This window comes from Rhineura floridana, chromosome 3 (genome assembly GCF_030035675.1).
Source record: "Rhineura floridana isolate rRhiFlo1 chromosome 3, rRhiFlo1.hap2, whole genome shotgun sequence".
Classification (NCBI taxonomy): Eukaryota; Metazoa; Chordata; class Lepidosauria; order Squamata; family Rhineuridae; genus Rhineura; species Rhineura floridana.
In genome coordinates, this window is record NC_084482.1 from 166,203,934 (window position 1) to 166,224,209 (window position 20,276).

Here is a 20,276-nt window from a genome sequence, read left to right on the forward strand (position 1 = left end):
GGTATTGAAAACACTTGACCAATGGGTTAAAGAGCACTTTCTGATTGTACCATGCAATAGAAACAGCCCAATTTAAGTTAACAAGAGAATGAACTATTGCTTTCAGAAAGTACTAAAGCATCTGAAGTTTTACATTTTAGCAGCCTTGAGAGGCAGGTTAGGGTGCAGAATTAAAAGGAAAATGAAACATGCAGGTATGCAATACAACTTTTTGTAGATGTCTTGTCTTGCAGAGAGGCCGAGGAAGGAAGGGGCGAAGAGGGGGCAGGCATTTAACAGACTTAAAAATACTGATATTTTAAACAACTTCCCATTGCTTTCTCTAGACGTCAAGTACCTACTTTTCAAGTATTCCAAAGAAAAATGTCTACGTATCTAAAATGTCTACAACCTCTATTTGTTTAGCATTTATTTTTGACATTTTCTCCAAGGAGTTTAAGGTGGCATATGACATTCTCCCTCTCCATTTTAACCTCAAAACAACATGTGAGAAGGTTAGACTGGGAGACTGTGACTGGCCAAAGTCACCCACTGAGCTTCATGGCTGAGTGGGGATCTAAACCCTGGCCTTCCAGGTTCTACTCCAACACTCCAACCATTACACCACACTGACTCTCATTATGCTGACATTACATGGTCCAACACACACCAATTCTGTTTTGTATATCTTTGGGCCAAGTTAGACGTATTAACTGTGTAGTTTGACCTTCCATGTCAGTTTCCACCACCCCCATTTAAAACAGCACCTCTGGCTTATAATCATGACTATGGTGCATAGGGAGGAGGGTTACTCATTTGTCCACAGATGCAGTCCCAACAAAAAAATCTTCCCTTCCCCAGCTGCTATTTGACAGGGGTCAAAAGCTGCCATGACCACCAATGGCATCTTCCCTCCACTGTCAAATCACACCTTTGGGGGGAGCAATTTCCACTAGGGCCATGGTGTGGAAGGAAAGGGTTTTCAAAAGCTTCTCCTTGGGCTATGCCCCCAATCTTGGATAGCTCCCCCATCAAGCTGCTTTTTTAAAAGGACAAACAAAAATTCAAAAGGAAAAACTGGGCATGTAGCACTCATACAAATTTGTGGGATACTTTTGGACCCCAGGTGCACTATTCATTGTATAATTTACACATATGTAGACCTACAGAGATGTCCTTCTAGGCCATTGTCACAAAGTTTAATACATTTCAGCCAGTTACCACATTTCCTTCTGGAAACAAAAAACCACTGGGGGCCAAAAATAACCCAGCAAAAAGCCTTAGGGGAAAATTTCTGCCTCACACACACTTTTATTGTGTAATTTATACATGAGTAGACCTGCAGAGTTGTTCTTCTAGGACATTTCCACAAACCTGTACGACTTCCCCAAATTTCATCCAGTTACTACTTTCCATTTTGCTTCTGGAAACAAAACAAAAACCCATTGGGGTCAAAATATACCCCCAAACTGTGTTGTTTACTCAATATGCATGGGGAAGGGATTAACATATACTACTTAGAACAAGTCTACCTCCTCTGAATAAGGTGTTGTTGTTTTTGGCTCAAGGTTCTTGGTATTGTTAAGCACACTTGTGCTGATGACACAGACAAAAATGGTCTCTGGGGGACAAAGTTACCTCATCCTTCCACTGGAAATCTTATGGGGGTCCAAATATACCCCAGTCAGCCAGTTTTTGCCTGGTCATGTGGTTTTGCTCTTATTTGTTGGGTAATAAGGAAACATCTACCTACTGCCAGACCAATGAAAAATAACTAATTTTTTGATACTTAAAAAGTTTCCAAATATTTGTATTGTGCATGGAACATAGGGATAGGAAAGGATGATTCCCCGCCAATAGTGTAATTTCATCAACAAGAATGCATTTTTGTTATTGTCTCCCTTGCTACACCTGTCACAACTATTTTATATTTTACATTGTTTTAAATTTTTAAATTGTGTTCTAAATTGTTTTTTAAAAGATGTATCTTAAAATGTATTTGTTTTTAGTTACTGTAAACCGCCCAGAGAGCTTCGGCTATGGGGTGGTGTACAAGTATAATAAATAAATAAAATAAATAAACTAAGAGATGAAAACAATTCTAAGCTGCCATGACTAGCATCAAAGTGATGGATTACACCATTAATGTATATTTTACATTAAATTAGAGAAGAACATTATGAAATTTCTCTATGTAACACTTATTCATGTAATTGGAACATTAAATGTTGATGAATTTGCCTGTTAGTGTGCTAATTGAATGATGAAATGCTCTAATGAAAATAATCTGTCATATATATTGAGATGTACTGGACATGCCAAACTCAATTTTTTAAAAAGAGAATCCAGATGTTTCTATCAGCCTCTTAGAACATGCATGCTTTGCAATTTACACATTTGATTGCAAGAAATGCAAGCTGCAATTCACTTCTGAAAGAGCAACTCTTGCCAGTTAGCCTCTCAATATACTAGAGTGTATGAACAGTCAAGAGTAAATTGCATTTAAACATGTGAGTTATCAGAAACGGAGAGTTGTAATATGAAAATTATAAATAGAGGTCTCAGGCTGTTTTGTGACAAGCCTAATACAAATTTAACATGTCTTCAGCTATATTAACTCTTTAACCCCAGAGAAACCTGATCATCTTGTGCTTAAATGAATGTTGTTGATCTTTCCTGTTGAACTCAGCAATGTCTTCCACATACCTATAATAAACACTAGTATGCACTTTAAGTGCATTTCCAATACATTTTATGTGAATGACTTCGGTAAGGTAACTGTAAATATGCTAGAATTGATACAAAGCAAGAATTCATCAGAGACACACTCATGGTAACATACTTTATAGTCACCACCATCACCAATCATTATATTAAAGCATTATATCAAGCCTTTCATCAAGTATGAGACCCAGGGCTTATCCAAACGGAGCGGGATAATCCACGGTTTCCATATTCGGTTTGTCATCTGATAGTCCTCACTTTGCCTATTAGTTCGCTCTTTCCCAATTAAAAAAATGCTTTTTTGCACCCGCACCGGTAAGACCCCTACATTCTTTTTGCTTTTTCAAAGATCCACCTCTAAAACCTCCCCCTATCAACCAATTGGTCAGCAAAAACATTACGTACGCTCCTCTCCCCCTTTGCAATGAAGCACAATATGGCTGTAAAGGAGTTCTCGCCTCGGAAGGGAAGGCTGCTGGTCGGTTTCACGCCTGCCTTGTTTGTATTTGCGATATTATGCTTAAATGAATGTATGCTTTTCTGCCTTTATTGATATTTAAGGAGATACACACGCTGGCAATTGCACTTATTTCTCCAAAAAAGCAAGAAACGTGTCACACACACCCTTCTCCCTTTCCTTCCCACGGAGAATGAAATTGACAAAGCTTTCCGGAGCAGGCTTGAAACCAACCAGCAGCCCTTTTCTTGTTTGTATTTGCGATATTACACTTAAACGAATGTATGCTTTTCTGCCTTTATTGATATTTAAGGAGATACACACGCTGGCAATTGCACTTATTTCTCCAAAAAAGCAAGAAACGTGTCACACACCCCTCCTTCTCCCTTTCCTTCCCACGGAGAATGAAATTGACAAAGCTTTCAGGAGCAGGCCTGAAACCGACCAGCAGCCCTTTTCTTGTTTGTATTTGCGATATTACACTTAAACAAATGTATGCTTTTCTGATTTGAAGCAAAAACCCCAGCAAGTAGAATGAAATTGACAAAGCTTTCGGGAGGCATGCTGAAACCGACCACCACCCCCTTTCTCGCTTGCTGTGCATTGCAGATCTCACCCAGAGTGGCCGCCCAGTTTGCAGGCTGGCAAAAAATAAAATGCATCTGCGCAGTAGTTGCAGACCCCCCCAACACCCCACCATTGCAATGATTGGTTCAATATTCCCTGGCTTATTCTCGCACATGCAAAAGTGCAGATATGTGATTGGCTGGAATGTGGAGAAGGGGCAAGGGGAAACGCCCAAGAACCGCTCATCAGCTGTTAAGTCCACGGTATTGCATCCTAACTCCTGAAGGCACAGCAGATGATTCCCGATTTTAAACAGCAAATCACATTTTTGCCAGCATTGCAAGGAGCGGATTTAACCCGCGAAAATGCGTAACAGCGCGAGATGTCATCTTGGATGACCGAAAAATAATGAACACACAGTGGGCGTGTCACACATTTTGCAGTCGTCTGGATGAACTCCCAGTGTGGCTGTCTTAGAAATAAATACTTAGATTCACAGAAATGCAAGGGGAGAAAGTGATTCAGGCCCATACTTATAAAACTATACACCAACCACAATTCAAATTCTCCACTGTGCCATTAGACTCCAGTGCACATTCAGAGATCCATAAGCAGATATCCATAAAACACATTTTTTCTGAATATTGAGATAATGTATGCCCAGAACTGTGGGGTCAGGGTGGTTCTGAAGCTATTAGGAACTCATGTCTGGTTTTGAAGAGGGTAGGTGTGACCAAAAAAGAGAAGCAGCAGTGAGTGGAGGAAATGGAAATTCAGAATGAAAGTTTCAATAAGTTTGGAACAAAAATTCTCTGCCAGTTCCTTGTGACATCTCATAATGCCAAGAGGCCTGTGTTTAATTTTTTTTAAGGAAATTGTTTATATATTATAATGCTATTCTAGTTCAGATTCCTTTTTTCATGCCAGAGAGTGCCAGAGCTGTTGCTGTCACTGCCCTCTGTACACATGACCGCTATGGAGAGTGGCACCTCCCTGCTCCCCTCATTATTTGAAGTAATCAATGGATTTGTCTGCAGTGATTATCCTTTTCCTTTTGCATATTGCAAGTAGATTCCAGTTCTTGTGTATGATATAGAATAGCAGTCTCTGGGTCAAAATCACTCCAGTTCTTTCTTTCTAAGCCTGTCTGGTACCGCTTTCCTTTGGTGGATGATAAGACAGTGTTTGCAAGGGACTCAGATGACACTCTACATTATAGTCCTTTGGTCACTGAGCTCATCATGGACGGGCTGCTGCTCAACGGGACTCCAAGAAGAAATAATCCCCAGCTTCAGGATACCCCTTGTCTAGCTTGTAAACCTTGAGAAGCTTGGTTGGTCACTTCCTGGAGGAGCTGTTTCACTGCTCTTGGAAACCCAAACAGCAAGCCATTCCCCCTGAAATTTCACTTCTGCAGTCTTACTGACTGCTTGTGGCAGTTTCAAGACTCCCGTTGGTCTCATATATAAATGATACACCTTGCTGGTTCTGGAAGATGTCACCAAATATCTGTTGATTTCTCTAGATCAGTGGCTCATCCTGAACAGGAATGTTGATAACACCTTGCATATATGTTTGTTAGGTAAATATACCTCCTCTAAGATGCACACCTTAACGTGGTGAGGGAGTTTGAGAGTGTTGACGAAGCTGAGAGAAATGCTGACAGGAGTCTAGACAAAGAGGCTAGACTCCCAAGGCAGAATGGTCAAAGCTGAGACACCAGACTAAGATGCATCCAAACTCAGAGGAAGGCAATGGTAAACCATCTCTGAACACCTCTTACCATGAAAGCCCTATGAACGGAGTATCCAAAATGCAACACGAGATGGTGCTAGAAGATGAGACCCCCAGGGCAGAAGGCACTCATTGAGTTACTGGGGAAGAACAATGGACAAGTACGAGTAGCACTGTGACTAATGATGCAACCAGGTCAAAGCTGAAAGGAAGCCCGGAGGCTGATGTGCACAGATGTGAAACTAGCGTTTGGAGTTGTACGACATACACAACAGGAACGTGGAATATGAGAAGCATGAACCAGGGAAAGTGAGAAATTGTCAAGCAAGAAATGGAATGCATCAACATTACAATACTTGGTGTGAGTGAAATGGATGGGAATGGGACATTTTCAATCACGCAACTACAAGATATTTTATGCAGGAAATGAGAAAGTAAGAAGAAACGGGGTTGCTTTAAAAGTGAGAAGTGATGTAGCAAAAGCAATTAGGAGCTATAATGCAAGGTCTGAGCAAGTGATATCAATGAGATTTAACGGGAAACCTATTAACATAACCATCATCCAAGTCTACGCTCCAATAGCAAACACAGAAGAAGATTTACACAGAAGTACAGGAAGAAATTGATCACACACCAAAACAAGATGTGCTGATAATCATGGGGGACTGGAATGCAAAAGCAGGGAACAGAGAAGAAATAGAAATTGTGGGAAAATGGGGCTTAGGAGATAAAAATGAAGCAGGAGAGAGACTCATTGAATTCTGTGAAGCCAATAATTTGTTTCTCGCAAACACATTTTTTGAGCAACTGAAAAGATGACTGTACATGTGGACATCACCAAATGGTCAATATAGAAATCAAATCAATTATATAATTGGTAGCAGAGGATCGAGAAGTGCCATACTTTCTGTGAAAACAAGACCAAGAGCAAACTGCGGTACAGATCATGAGCTGGTAATATCAAAAATCAGAGTAAAGCTAAAGAAGAACAACAAAGCAATCATAATGCCAAAATACAATTTAAAAAACATCCCAGAAGAACATAAAGGTCAAATAAGGAACAGATTTCAGGCTTTAAACTTAGTTAATAGAGAACCAGAAGAACTATGGAGTGAAGTCAGAGACATTATCAGGGAAGAATGCAAAAAGACAATACCACTAGTTAAAAAGAGAGAAAGACCTCAATGGATGACTGAAGAAACTCTTAAAACTCTTAAAATGGTTAAAGAGGGAAAGAAAAGCAAAAGCAAAAGGAGAAAGAAACACAGCCACAACCCTACAGGCAATAATACAGTGACTAGTAGGGACAAGGAGAAGTATTACAATAGTTATTGTACAGAAATAGAAGAGGACAACAAAAAAGGAAGAACAAGAACCCTATTCCAAAAGATTAGAGAAATTAAAGGGAAATTTAAACCAAGAGTAGGGATGTTGAATTATCAACAGGGGAACACACTGACTGACCGTGATGAAATAAAAGGAAGATGGAAGCAATACACTGAAGAACTCTATAAAAGAGATGCAAAAATGACAGATTCATTCATGGAGGAACCGTATGATGAACCAGGAATTTTAGAAAGGTGAAAGCTGCTCGTAAAATGTTTGGAGAAACAAATCACCAGGAACAGATGGCATATCAGTAGAGTACCTACAAGTTACTAAGACTGAATCTGTCCACATTTTGACAAAAAGTTTTCAACAAATATGGAAAACTAAACAATGGCCCACAGACTGGAAGCGTTCAATATATATCCTAATTCCAAATAAAGGGGATCCCAGGGAATGCAGTAATTATTGAACTATTGCCTTAATCTCCCATGCAAGTAAATTAACGCTTAAGATTCTACAACAAAGGCTCTTACCATACATGGAGTGAGATATGCCAGATGTCCAAGCTGGATTTAGAAAAGGAAGAGGTACCAGAGATCATTATTGCAAACATACGTTTGATAATGGAACAGACAGAGGAATTTCAGAAGGAAATCAGCCTCTGCTTTATAGATTACAGCAAAACCTTTGATTGTGTAGATCATGAAAAACTATGGAATGGTTTAAAAGAAATGGGGGTGCCACAGCATCTGATTGTCCTGATGTGCAACTTATACTCTGGACAAGAGGCTACTGCAAGGACAGAATATGGACAAATCAATTGGTTCCCAATCAGAAAGGGTGTGAGATGGGTGTATTTTATCACCTTGTTTGTTTAATTTATATGCAGAACATACCATACGGAAAGCAGGATTGGACCAAGATGAAGGAGGTGTGAAAATTGGAGGGAGAAATATCAATAATTTAAGATATGCAGATGATACCATACTCTTAGCAGAAACCAGTAATGATTTGAAAAGAATGCTGATGAAAGTTAAAGAGGAAAGCACAAAAGCAGGACTATAACTGAACATCAAGAAGAACTAAAGTAATGACAACAGAAGATTTATGTAACTTTAAAGCTGACAATGAGGACATTGAACTTGTCAAGGATTATCAATACCATGGCACAGTCATTAACCAAAATGGAGACAATAGTCAGGAAATCAGAAGAAGTCTAGGACTGGGGAGGGCAGCTGTGAGAGAACTAGAAAAGGTCCTCAAATGCAAAGATGTATCACTGAACACTAAAGTCAGGATCTTTCAGACCATGGTATTCCCGATCTCTATGTATGGATGTGAAAGTTGGACGGTGAAAAAAACAGATAAGAGAAAAATCAACTTATTTGAAATGTGGTGTTTGAGGAGAGCTTTCAGATACCATGGACAGCGAAAAAGACAAATTGGGTGTTAGAACAGATTAAAGCAGAAGTATCATTAGAAGCTAAAATGATGAAACTGAGGTTATCATATTTTGGACACATAATGAGAAGACATGATTCACTAGAAAATATAATCATGCTGGGAAAAGCAGAAGGGGGTAGAAAAAGAAGAGGACCAAAGAAGAGATTGATTGTTTCCATAAAGGAAGCCACAGACTTGAACGTACAATATCTGAACAGGGTGGTTTATGCTAATGGAGGTTGCTTATTCATAGGGTCGTCATAAGTTGGAATTGACCTGAAGGCACATAACAACAACAACAGGTAGATATAAAGGCTCAACTATAGCTCTTCTACAGTCACTGCGGTCAGATTCCCATTCTGGGTTATAATGCTGGCAGTGTATGTGAACACTAATGGGCCCTGCTAAACTTGCATCATGGTCAGCCTCTGCTAAAACCTGCGAGTTGGAAAAGGTTTCCTGACACAAAATATTTCATTGTGGATACAGGGACTTTGGAAAGGTGGCTGGAGGCTAGACCTGCACTTTGCAGAAGAGGTCAAATATAAGGAAAGAGAGGAGGACAAATAAGAGAACAATGACAGAAACAGAAAAGGGCTTTGCACAGTTTTGCTGAGGATCTCTTTAATTTGCTTGCATATCTATATATGAGGCTTCACATTCAAAGTACCATGTGTGCAGTCCCATAATACACATATTTTTGAATAATGAGATGATGTAAGTGAAGTTCTCTGGGTAGTCTGACATGCTATATAAATGCAAGGCATTATCATCATAAAGCATGACTGATCCATATTACTCATTGAGTTTCATGGTGAGTGAGGATTTGAACTCAGCTCTGCCATTCCATGGACAAAATTCTGATCACTACACCCCATTGACTCTTTATAGCATATAACTATATTATAGTTGAGTTTGGAAAGACCAGCTTTTATAATTACCTCCATTTCCCTTTTCCTACATGGAAGCCAACTCTACACAGAACAACAGGAAATCTTACCATCATTTCTCAGGATTAAAGGTGTAGGGGGTCCCAGGACTCTGTTGTTGGTTACAGTGTTTGTCACAACACATGTGTAATTCCCCACATCAGATTTCTCCACTTTTGCTATGTACAAATTTCCAGTCTCTTGAGAAACAAAACGGCGATCCTCCTGATGCACAAAAGATGGATATTCATTGAAGATCCAGGCATAAATCAGTTCTGAGAATAATAATAAAAGATTTTTAATATCATTGTTACAAATATTGTAAAACTATAATTGTGCATGCGAAAGTAGCTGCAAACCTCTGGCTGACATTTGGAAACACATAGTCATTTGAAGTAGTTGCCAAGCGGCCCAAGATAATGTGAATCAACTTTGAGCTTTTCCAAATCATATCAGTTTAGATGCTTGAAAAGGTTAAATGTTTAAGCAGGGAGAAACAAGACATTTAAGAATATAAGAGCATTGCCAGATCAAACAAATATAGTCTAGCATCCTGGTCTCAGTGACCAACCAGATGCCTATAGGAAGCTTGCAAGCAGAGACTGAATGCAAGACCTCTGTCCCCAGGTGCTTCCCAGCAACTGGTATTCAGCAGCTGGCAGTCACAAATATCCTTCAGAAATTTGTATGATCTCCTTTTAAAGCTGTGATAGGAGGTGGTCATCATTATATCTTGTAGAAGCAAATTCCATAGTTTAACAATGTGCTGTGAAAAGAAATACTTTCTCTCCTGAATCTTCCCACATTCAGGTTCACTGGATGGCCCCAAGTTCTATTATTATGAGGGAGGGAGAAAAGCTTCTGTTTCTTCATAAAAATGAAAACTGAAACCAAGACTTAAGGTTCAACACACACACACACACACACACACACACACACACACACACACACACACACACACACACACACACACACACACACACACACACACACACACACTGCAACTGTTCTCAAAGATGTTCAGGCTTCTGAGTTACCATCCACCTGGATAGTGCAAACCTGTACAAATTGAGTTCACTAAATTTCCAAGCATCTGAATGAAGAAAACAAGTTGGACGCATTGCCAGAGACCAGTTGTGATTATGCCTCATACTGAATTAAAAGCTCTTGGATAGAAGAGTAGCTGATTTACAATTCTTTGCTCCTCCCACTCCAACAGTCAGCCAAGTCAGCTATTTGTGATATGGCTGAGGTCCTACCAGCCCCATGCCTTCTGAAATGGATGGGGCAAAGCTGTCCCCACCCCATTCCCACTCATAATGATTGGGCAAACTTCTGTAGTCTGTTCATGAATGGGAGAAGATGCATCTGCTCAGTCTCTTTCTCCAGGTCTATAATCAGTTCCTTGCCCACTTTTTTTCCTCCCTGGTGCTCCAGAGACTTGCTACAATGATTGTAGGAAAAGTGTGAGCATAATAAGCAGTGGTTCTACTGCATTCTTTCCTCTGCACCAGAACACATAACTGGTGCAGAATTACTTACAGAAACCAACTGAACTGGCCACATCCAGTTTTGAAAGCCAACATTTAAAACATCCACCATTTCCCTAAACACACATGGAAAGTGTTTTGAGTATACAGACATTTGTTGTGTAGGCATCTATTGACTGTTTGGAAATTTACGTATTTCAGAGATAATGCACCTGGTTTTCTATGGTTAAAATCACCAACTGATTGTCCTATGCAGCTCATCTTCTTGGATTAAAAAATAAACAGTCTTTAGGGCATATATTTATTTATATATGGTTCGGTTCGGAAACTGCAGCTTGTGCAAAAGGCAGCAGCCAGATTGGTAACAGGGACCAGACGGTCTGAACATATAAAACCGATTCTGGTCCGCTTGCACTGGCTGCCTGTATGTTTCTGAGCTCGATTCAAGGTGCTGGTTTTGACCTATAAAGCCTTACATGGCTTGGGACCACAATACCTGATGGAACGCCTCTCCCGATACGAGCCCACCCGTACACTACGTTCAAGATCAAAGGCACTCCTCCGGTGCCTACTCCAAGGGAAACTTGGAGGATGGCAACAAGGGAGAGGGCCTTCTCAGTGGTGGCCCCCAAATTATGGAATGATGTTACTGACGAGGTGTGCCTGGCGCCAACACTGTTATTTTTTTGGTGCCATGTCAAGACTTTCCTCTTCTCCCAGGCATTTTAGCATGTGTTTTATACTGTTTAAATTTTTAAATTGTGTTTTAAATTGTTTTTATAAGATCTGTTTTAAATTGTATTGTTTTAATGTTTTTAGTTACTGTAAACCGCCCAGAGAGCTTTGGGTATGGGGCGGTATACAAGTACAATAAAATAAATAAATAAATAAATTTATTTCCCCTCTACTAACAAGGCTTCTTGTACAGATTTGACTTGGCATACTCTGGAGGACAAGGCAAAAACAAACCTGTATAGTAAATGATGTCATAATCAACCGCATTATGTATGACAAATTAGATAATACTCCCAAATTTATAAAACATCTTTGGAAAATATCCAAGAACAAATCGGAAGTCAACTATTTTATTTTCATTTTTTGTTGTTGTATTGTTATGTTTTTTTGACTTTGTTTTGTTTGTTTTTGGAAAAATTTGAATAAAAATTATATATAATAAAAAAAAAGGAAAATATCCAAGAAGGAATAAGAGGGACAAATTTTGCAAGCAGATGGTGTAGCACTTAGGATATTTTACTATATTACCTCATTGTATGAATATAAAACTAACACCCCAAACACCCTGGAAATAGTAAAGAAATTAGAGAAAAACAAGATGATGCTTCTTGTAGGAGGAACACTAATTATAGTGAAAAAATGTATTTTTACTTTAATACTCTCTAATGAGCCATCATTTTAATGGACCTCAGCTATTGTGATGCAATTTAGGAATATACTGGGCTCAATCCACCATACTAATTTGCTGCACAACCGCCATTCATTTCATTGTGACTTGTGTGGGACCATTATGATCTAATGTTCCATTGTTTACCAACATAAGATTAAGGCATGTAGATCGTTGGGCTTTTATAATAACAAAAACCCCACAGGGCTAGAGACCCTCTTCATAGACATTTTTGGAAGATATTATAATTATGTTTATGTGGGACTATCTAATCATTGTATTTACACATGTGCATCTAATTATCAGTAACCTCATGCTGATGTCAAGAGGATACTCAGAGTAAACAAGGTAACACTTCTCAGCAGGCTTATATTTTTCAGCAAGTAATTAGCATTCATTTTTGTTTTAATTTACACTAGCCAAACAATTAACTTGTTTCCCTATAATGCAGGCAACAGTAGGCAGCTATTCCTACGTTAGCATGCATAGAGGATTTTTTTAGCTTTCAGTTAAAAAACAGACCCTATGCTTCCCATCACAAAACAAGGAAGAATCAAGCAACATAAACCTCTTCTCTAAAACAAGAGAATTCATCACCCTCCTTCACATGCATGTCCTGTCGCACTGGGGAGGCACTTTAATGTGGTGCAGTGGTTAGAGTGTTGGACTACGAACTGGGAGACCAGGGTTCGAATCCCCACACAGCCATGAAGCTCACTGGGTGACCTTGGGCCAGTCACTGCCTCTCAGCCTCAGAGGGAGGCAATGGTAAAACCACCTCTGAATACCACTTACCATGAAAATCCTTTTCACAGGGTCGCCATAAGTCGGAAACGACTTGAAGGCAGTCCATTTCCATTTCAATCCCATACAGCAACAGAACTTAGTCATATGGATTTTACCCATGGAATTGGCATCCCACTGGGAATTAGGGTGCTTACTCTGTGGGGTGCATGCAACTGGTGCCACCTATGCAGTTCCTTTTTTCACACATGTGCTCTTGCAAAGTTGGAACAAACTGCACTGAAATATATCCCATGCTGGAGGACATTTTGTATGACATTCTGCTTCTGAAATGCAAATATTTACGGTTTTGCTTGGGCACCACATTAAGCTGAGCACAAGATATTTGTTGGAGAATAGGTGCTGCATGAAAGCTATTTCAACAGTGAATTCACATGTTCACATTGAGAGCATCACCCACATGCAACATAGTGAGTCACTGCAGATCATTGCCTTTTATCATCTCTCATTTACATTCCTCTTTTAGAGTTTTTATCAATAAGATAACACAAGTTCTGCTGCAATGGTGACTCAGTGCATAGTGACTGATACAGGAAGTGATAAGTGTACATACCACATGGATTACTGTTGTGTGAATGTCTCATGTAAACTGTGTTCTTTTTAAAATTGGCACTAATTGGGGTGGACATCAATACTGTCTATTATAACTAATTATTCAAAATCTGATGTGGAATTTGTAAACGAACATGAATAAAAATCAACACACTTACCTTGCCCTAATAGAGATTTTATAAATGGTTTTCTTTTGTCTCAGTTAACACAACATCACACTATTTAAAAGCAAAAAACTGAAGCAACCAAGTATCCTATGCTACTGATTTCTATTTTTATATACATATCTAGATTGTTTACATTTTAATTAGCACAATATGAAGCCAGCAATATTTTCCTAGATACTGTATAATCTGTATAGGACCAGGGTACCAAAATGATAAATATTTATATTATTCAATCAAGAGGAATGCATGAATGTGTATGGTAAAATATGACTCAATGCAGTAACAGCAGCATGTAAATATATACTGCAAAATACTCATTTTGATTTCCTTAGAGATCCCAATGTGCTATTTGTGTCTGTTCAGACTTGACGGATTTCTTTTGATAAGACTTCACATACTAATTGCTCTGGAAGTGACAGGCAGCTCCTGTCCCATAGGCAATTTGTAACAACTGAGTAAACAGACACTTAAAATACAGCATGAAATGGCTTTTGGCAAGTCTTGTGAACAACTGAAACACTATTAGAACTTATAACAACAAGGTGTCTGCCAGCGCTGAGGATGTATGCACTGCAGAAAGGCGATTTATGGCTTCTCAAATAGAAAGCACCAGATGTGCTGTAAAACTCCCAGAAAAAAATCTGGGAATTTAGCCTAGTAGAAACTTATGGCGTCGGTTTTTTAGCAAATAAAAAGTGTGCTTGTTGGAACTAGCTGTTTCATTCCTGAAATAACATTTATGTATTATTTTTTATATGTGCCACTTGTTCAGCTAGTCACATCGTTGTTGTCATATCCTTGTCCTATAAACTTCCCTTGCCCTAGCCATTGAACATTTAAGTCTATATTTAATCAACCCTCCCTTTCAGTCCTATGCCTTAAGAATCCAAATTCTACATGCAAAATTATATTAATCCTGAAGAAGGGCCACAGTTCATTGCTGGCAGACACCCTTTTATACACAATATACTTGGTTCAATCCCTTGAACATCCAGTTACAACAGTGGTGGTGAACATCCCTTCTACAAGCCTAATTAGGCCCACCAGGCCTCCACATTTGGTCTGCAACATACCTTGATCCAAACCATGTCCAACTCTCAATCAACTTTCAGTAAATGTCATTCAACACAGAACACTGACACTCTTAAGTGTACTCCTTATGCTTTCTTTCAAGCTGCTGGTACAATTCAGCACCTGTTGAATTTGGTGTCAAATTCAAAAGGCACCAAATTACAGCTTGGTTCAAGCTGTGCCAGCAAAGGAAGAAAGGAATTATTGGGAGCATACCTAGAGTGAGCTCTTGATTCTTCCTTTAAAGTCAAATGACCTGTGATTCACAGGTGGACAGCCCTGCCCACCTATTAAAAGTCACCCAAGGGAGTAGGGAACTTTTGGATTTGGCCCCCCAACCCAATCCCATGCCTGATCATAAGGGATACCAGTATGGTATGCCCCTAGATTGAAGAAACCTACTCAAATCTCTGCTCAGCCATGGAGCTCATTGGGTGGTCTTGGCCAACCATCATTAGGCCTGCTTAATCTGCCAGGAGAGTGGCCATTTACCTGTTCTGGACAGGGTGTTCTCCCTCTTAAAGAACAAGTTCATTGCCTGGGGGTGCTCCTGGATCCATCTCTGTCTCTTGAGGCTCAGGTAGCCTCACTAGCTATAGGTGCCTTTTACCTGCTATGGGTGGCATGCCAACTGTGGGCATTCTTGGGCAGGGATTGCCTGGCCACAGTGATTCATGGATTGATAATCGCAATACTTGATTATTGGATTATTCTGTGTGGGGCTAACCTTGGAAAGCTCCATCTGGTGCAAAATGCTGTGGCTACACTATTGGTGGGGACAGACCACCGCCAGCACATTTCTGGTGCTTAAAAGCTTTCACTGGCTGCCCATATGTTCAGAATTCTTCTTTTAATTTACAAGACTCTTAATAACTTGGGTCCAGGATACCTTAAGGACTGTCTGTTCCCTTATATCCCTACCTGGTCCCCGAGATCTTTGGGGGAGTGTCTGCTAGTGGTCCCCCATGGCTCATATGCATTGTGGGCCTGATTCTGTAGAAGTCTTTCCCAGTTGTGATCAGACAGGCACCCAATAAAGACTTTTATTTTTCAGGAGACATTTTAAGGAGGTTTTCTGGTATTTATGACTAATTTTGATTGACTTTATCTATTGTATGCTTTTTATAATTGTTATGTACACTGCTTAGAAACTTCACTAATTATGAATAATCAAGTGATTTATGTTGGCAAGAGAAAACTGGGGAAAACAGAACTATTTTTAGTTTAGAGTAAAGGCGAGTAAGAGGTGATATGATAAAAGTGTATAAAATTATTCATGGCATGGAGAAAGTAGATAGAGGAAAAATTTTCTCCCTCTCTCATAACACTAGAACTCATGGAGATTCAATGAATATGAACGTTGGAAGATTCAGAACAAACAAAAGAAAATACTTCTTCATGCAGTGCATCGGTAAACTATGGAATTCACTCTGACAGGAGGCAGTTATGGCCACCAACTGGAATGGCTTTAAAAAAGGATTAGACATTGAGGAAAAGGCTTTCAGTGGCTGCTAGTTATGTTGACCATGCTCAGAGGCAGCATGTTTCTGATACCAGTTGCTGGAAACTGCAGGAGGGGAGAGTGCTGTTGCACTCAGGTTCTGCCTGTGGGCTTCCCATGGGCATCTGGTTGGCCACTGTGAGAAAAGGAAGCTGAACTAGATAGGCCAACGGCCTGATCTAACAGGCTCTTTTTATGTTATTATATACACTACCTTGTGCTCTTTGTTCGGTAACATTGGACACTAAGCAAAATTATACCCTCAATTAAAAGCAAAATGAAATAAATCATGTAGGGTCTGCCTAAACCATAAAAAGAGGGGGGAATAATATTTCCCAAGGGAAGGAGTTCCACAGTTGTGGGGCCACCATTGAAAAAAACCTCCTCTCTTGTGTCTGCCAACGTAACCTTCCCTTCCTGGCAGGTACAGGAGAAGGGCCTTTGCAGTTAATCACAATGCTTTGGCAGGTTCATAGGTTTAAGTGGACCTTTAAGTAACCATTAAGGCAGGGGTAACGAATCTCATTCAACCTGACAGCCACATTTCATCTGAGGTTCCTCGCAATGAGAACCCTTGATTCTCCAGGGGAAGGAAATTCATCCAGATTTCATTTACATACAGGGACACACACACAATGCACATGCACACGCACACAGACGTGTGTGTGTATGCACTGATATTCTTAAATAAAGATTTATCATCTGTCTTTGTTTCTTCCCTTTGAGTCTATCTTCTTCCATATATCTCTCAGGACATCCATTCCTTTTTATAAATCTTATACCCAAGCATGATACAAAGGACATGTATAGCTTTGGTTGGTTGGAGGAATTTAGATTTCATCATTTTTGTTAATTAAAAGATGAGAATCTGCATTCATTTGAATGTAGGTGCTCTCTGAATATACTCCCAAAACAATACTGTGGCATATTTCTGCATAAGTTGAAGGTTTCATTTTAAAGAAAGTAAAATTGAATTTTGAAGCAATAGATATCACTTGTGGCATGCAACAAACTGAGAAGGAAATGTTTAACCTAAGATATTATTTTAAATAGATGATTTGTTAAAGTAATGTTCTTGGAGACCTCTGAGTCTCATATATTCCTTTACTGTTTTTTCTTAAGAAAAGTAGTGTACACACATGTACTTTTTTCCCCTGTGGAACTAACAGCATCTTTTAACATCTTGTTGCTATATGCCTTCAAGCTGATTACGACTTATGATGACCCTATGAATCTTTTGGATATATTCATAGTTTTCATGTTAAGAGATATTCAGAGGTGGTTTACCATTGCCTCCCTCTAAGCCAGCCTTTCCCAACCAGTGTGTCTCCAGATGCTGTTGGACCACAACTCCCATCAGCCTCAGCCAGCATTGCCAATGGCCAGGAAAGATGGGAACTGTGGTCCAACAACATCTGGAGGCACACTGGTTGGGAAAGGCTGCTCTAAGCCTATGGCACCTGGTATTCCTAGGCGGTCTTCCATTCAAGTACTAACCAGGCCTGACCCTGCTTAGCTTTCGAGATCAGACGAGATGGGGAGTGTTTAGGGTAACATGGCTGTAGGCTTATAACGTCTAGTAAAATAATAAATTTTCCATAAAAATGGAACTGCCACTAAGCACATTTGTTAGGATATGAAAAGCTATTAAAACATCATGATTAAATTCATTATAAACTAAATGGAAGATTGAAAATGTAAAAATTAATATCATCAACAAAAAGGAAGCATTCATACTTTTTATTAAAAATGAAATATTGCAATATGTAATTTTGGGTTTTACAAGGTTTCTTGAAGCAAAAAAAAATCAGCTCATTAATAACACCTTTAATCTGTAGATTATCATCCATTAATATTTTACCCTTCAACAAGTACAAAAAAGTGATGCCATTTAAAGAGAGAAGTTTTAGTTTTATAAAATACCAAATGTAAGATGAAGCATAGCAAAAGCATACACATAAAATTAATCAATTAACCCTATTCTGTACCTACCAATTGCCAGTCTTGAATAACGTCTGATTATGTTGAGACTATATTATCTCTCTCTTTGTCTATAGCAGAAAAGAAATTTGTTGTGCAATGTCAGCTCTTACAAGATCCAACACTGTTGTAATATTTTATTAGAATAAGATATGAATAACAATGTATTGCAAATAGAAAAGTAACCCCTTACAGATTTATTCTAAGAACCACATAGAGAAGTTTGAGCCCCACCACCCAACCATATGTGGGCTTCCCCAATCTCCTTTTGCATAAAGGAGTACATATTGTTACAGCTTCAAGCTGCACATACACCATAGCGGAATACATAAACAACCAGCCTGTTTCTTATAACATCTATTGCAACCACAACCATGAAATAAAGAGACATAACTAGGGTTGCCAGGTGTCTGGTTGTTGCCTGGAGACTCTAGTTTTTGGGGGTCCTCTCCAGGTCTCCAGATGACTCACCTTAATCTCTGGACTCTTAGCTTTCATTAAAAAATGTTTCTAGGTGGTCTGGTTCAAAAGATATAACCCAAAATGTCAGGCGGGTCCCCTCTCCTGCAACTTCTGTTATTACCGGCTGCTCTAATCCCTGTCCTTTCAGGTTTTTAGCCAATAAGTGAAGTCAGAGTTGTGATTGACAAAATTTGTTGACCCAAGGCAATAGCTAAACTAACAGTTTTCTTTTCCTGCTTGTCTCACATCAGGAATTCAGTAAATATATAGGTTTCAGCACCATAAAGACAGAGCTTGGAAAGGTTACTTTTTTGAACTACAACTCCCATCAGCCCCAGCCAGCATGGCCACTGGATTGGGCTGATGGGAGCTGTAGTTCAAAAAAGTAACTTTTCCAAGCTCTGCATAAAGAGTACTTTCTCTGTACAGGATTGGGACTTGCTTCTGAGTAAACACGCACAGGATTGCACTACAACAGCCATCATAGCAGGATCTTGGTAGGCATAAAAGTGCACATGCAGGATTTTCTGAATTACGTGCAAAAATGGCATATATATATTTTATCTTCCAAATAATTTTTGAACAGAAGTTTTAAAAAGTGTACATGATGCAGCATTATATTTTTCTAATTAAGGAATCAAACAAGTTTAAATTTAACTGGAACAGGGCAATTTATTTGTCTTATTCATAACCTGTTTTGAAACCTTTTCAATACGAAGCTTTTCTGGGAGTAAAGCTGCAATGCTAATGCCACATACCTGGGAGCTAACCCCATTGAATTCAGTAGGACTTACTTATGAGTAGACATGGTTAGGATTGTTCTGAAAATCAGTGGGACTTTTGAGTGAACATAAAAAAGGATTGTGTTGTAAATCCTTCTCTCCCCCTCTGATCCTTTTGTTTTAAGCAGTTAGGCAGGGCTTACTTAGGTGTCACTGCTTTTATTTGGCAGGAAACTAATACTTATTTTTTTTTAAAAAAAAAGTTCTGCAATGGCCAACTGGTTTTAACAACAAACTGTTATATGGGGTGCATGTATTTTTACATCTCCAGTGTGTGTGTGTGTGTGTGTGTGTGTGTGTGTGTGTGTGTGTGTGCAGTCTTTCCAACAACCCTGTGAGGTAGGGTTGGAAACCAAGGCAGCTCACAACAAGAAATAAAGCCATGTAAAACCCAATAACCATAAAACAAGTGTAAAACAGTTGCAAAACAGCTTAACGTGGCATGATTCTGAATTTTGGATTGGGTGAGTGAAGTTCATTATCATTGAGTGGCAGTCCTGTGCATGCTTCCCTGTCTAAGTAAGCCCCATTAAATACATTGGGACTTGCTTCTCTGTAAACATGCATAGGATTGCACCTTGTGGTGGTCATGGTCCCCCTCTGGTGTTTTTACCCTGAGGGGCAGATTAGGCTGAGAGATGGTGAGTAGCCCATGGTCACCCAGTAAACTTTGTATCTTATTTCCATTTTAAAATTTAATTGAAATGATCTATATGCAGGCAAAGTGCAGTGTCCAGAACTGGACGCACAGCTCAAGATAAGAGACCTAACCAGTGCTGAATAGAGGGGAACTAGTACTTCGTGCGATTTGGAAACTATACTCTGTTAATGCAGCCTAAAATAGCATTTGCTATTTTTGCAGCCACATCACACTGCTGGCTTATATTCAGCTTGTGATCAACA

At 39.3% G+C, this 20,276-nt stretch overlaps 1 protein-coding gene and 1 pseudogene across 1 annotated transcript in view; both read right to left on the bottom strand.

The window, feature by feature from the left end:
* LOC133380727 (contactin-4-like) overlaps positions 1 to 20,276 on the bottom strand; it is a 604,583-nt gene that overhangs the window by 203,014 nt on the left and 381,293 nt on the right. The window contains exon 6 of the mRNA XM_061618571.1: positions 9,234 to 9,437. Coding sequence (XP_061474555.1) covers positions 9,234 to 9,437 — 204 coding nt within the window. The remainder of the gene's footprint in view (positions 1 to 9,233; positions 9,438 to 20,276) is intronic.
* On the bottom strand, positions 17,598 to 17,716 carry LOC133382546 (5S ribosomal RNA; annotated as a pseudogene).